Genomic DNA, 2,184 nt, shown 5'->3' on the forward strand with positions numbered 1-2,184 from the left:
ATACTTAGACTACCCCTTATTAAAGTAATAATCTGTAACATCATCCTACATGTAGTGCAAACATTAAAAAAGAATCTTACAACTTCTAATTCAGTTTCCAATTACAAATTCTGTGTAATGCTTTTTACTAAAGTAATGTGAGATATGGCTGTAGGTAGCACTCTATAATTTATGTTACAGATGGTTTTGTGACGTGACAGAATCAGTTTTCTTGTTCTCCATGCAGTACACCGCAGTACAGAATGTAGTTGCTACTAGCTTCGTTGGGGTGTATATGTAACACAGCAATTGTTACCAGATAATGAGAAACTGTGTAGCAGAGGTCTTAACACTACTACTATTCTCGGGAACAAAAGGATGGTTTTGTTTTTTAGCCACATGGAAGACTGCATATATTACAGAACAGTGGCACTGGTATTATCTGTCAGTTCTATGTTTTGACACTAAAAAAAGTCATGATTTTATAATACAGGTCAGGAGGCGTTAAGATCGCAGTGTAATCATAGTTGTTGTATTAAGAGCAGACCTAAGTGTGACTAATGTAGGATATAACAAGAAAGGAAGGCACTGTAAGCATAATGCTTTAGTCTCTTCGATGTGTATTAACAATGTGTAAAAAGTATAAAATGAAGTTGTAGTATTTTCTTCACAATCACTGTTTTCGTCAAAAATGCGTTATTGCAATTGAAACAGGTCTCTGACACACATCACACAAGGAAAGGGGAGATACACATTTAACACAAGCACCACTGCGTCTGCATGGAAGGAATAGTACTTCCATTTCTTCCTGAATGCAGATTTTACACAGGCGAGCATTGTCAGAAACTCTCAGAGTCACATGGTGTTCTACTGCTGCTGCTTTCAGAAAATTTGATGGAGGTTTAATGTTAGTCGCAATATTTGCAGTAATTTTTACATCTCTAATCCAGCAAATATCATCCACAAAATTCCTACCCTTCACAATAAGCACAAAAAAGATTTGAAAAACCACACAGCATGTTCCACCCATGGTTTGTACAGTGCATCCCAGTATTTCTTATCCTTCACAACAATGGAAACACAAAGTTACGTCTCCATTACCAATATAAAAGAATCCAGCTTCAATTAGTTTGTCAAGATGTTGCTTAATAGCTAAGTCCAACCACTGAAAGATGCCAGTCTCGCATCATATGTTCTGTATTTAGGATGAGCTAACATAATTGACCTGCACAACAATGTTGATTTAGCAGACAAGTGTGTGGGCATTTGCGTTTTGTATAAGTATTGTGAATAAAGCAGTTCGACCGGCTGTAGAGACACTTTCACAGATATATCTCCCCAAAACCATCAGAACATCCACTATGTTAAAGAGAGACGTGCTTTTGAAGCTCCCTATATATACAGCCTACTCTAAAGATCCAAGATGCTGGTATTTCCATTAATGTGATCATGATATCGCTTCTGGTCACATGTTCTACACTGCTTGTAAATGAAGTACAGCTACAAACACCTAGTGCAATTGCACTGTTCTTTTGTATGTGTGTATATCAGTTTGTCATGGGGACCCCCAGACCCTGGCCTGGTGCATCTGCCTTCAGACACCACTCCGGAGGTATTGAGGGTGTATCCATTTTCGAAATGTTTCCCAAACATAAACATGGGACACATGGGACATAACACATACTGGATCCACCTTTTAACTCTATCCTGGATGCAGTATGTGGTGGATCCATATTCAGTTCCTATCCTGGACATAGCGCCTAGTGAATCCACCTTTGAATCCCATCCTGAACCCACCCTGACTATGGGGGCACCCCACGATGAACTGATATACATACATACAGAAAAATAGTGCACTTGCAATGTGTATTGTAAGTAGCCTGTTTATGTGTTTGTATGTTGACAGCGCTATAGACTGTAATTAATATAGCTGACAGTGCTCTGCACCCACAGTCAGAGACTCTCTGGTTGGATGGACGAGCAGTTAGCAAGCCGATGGCTTGGACATGTGTCCTTCATGGAGACTCAGTGTTGGTAGGACATGAATTGTAAAATGAAGATGGATGTAATTGGTAATGTTTGGGTAGTGGAATTATTGTTGACTATATAATTTTTGGAACTGAGTATCACATGAATAAGCACTGTGTGCCTTCAGTAAGAGACTCTCTGGTTGGACAGACAAGCAGTTAGCAGTTAGTGAGCGGA

At 39.2% G+C, this 2,184-nt stretch overlaps 1 protein-coding gene across 1 annotated transcript; it reads right to left on the reverse strand.

Moving 5' to 3' along the window:
- Positions 1–664: 664 nt before the first annotated feature.
- On the reverse strand, positions 665–1,430 carry LOC124795891 (baculoviral IAP repeat-containing protein 7-like). Its single transcript, XM_047259970.1, has 3 exons — positions 1,389–1,430; positions 1,070–1,144; positions 665–955 (listed from the first exon to the last, which is right to left on the reverse strand). The coding sequence occupies exons 1-3, from the start codon at positions 1,428–1,430 to the stop codon at positions 665–667; spliced, it is 408 nt and encodes a 135-aa protein (XP_047115926.1).
- Positions 1,431–2,184: the final 754 nt, after the last annotated feature.

Source organism: Schistocerca piceifrons, chromosome 4 (genome assembly GCF_021461385.2).
Source record: "Schistocerca piceifrons isolate TAMUIC-IGC-003096 chromosome 4, iqSchPice1.1, whole genome shotgun sequence".
In the NCBI taxonomy this organism is placed as follows: Eukaryota; Metazoa; Arthropoda; class Insecta; order Orthoptera; family Acrididae; genus Schistocerca; species Schistocerca piceifrons.

Coding starts and splice junctions, on each gene's coding strand:
- LOC124795891 (XM_047259970.1), bottom strand. CDS start 1,430: ATGATCACATTAATGGAAATACCAGCATCTTGGATCTTTAGA. Junction 1,145..1,388: donor CAGCATCTTGGATCTTTAGA/GTAGGCTGTATA, acceptor GGCATCTTTCAG/TGGTTGGACTTAGCTATTAA. Junction 956..1,069: donor TTTATATTGGTAATGGAGAC/GTAACTTTGTGT, acceptor CTTATTGTGAAG/GGTAGGAATTTTGTGGATGA.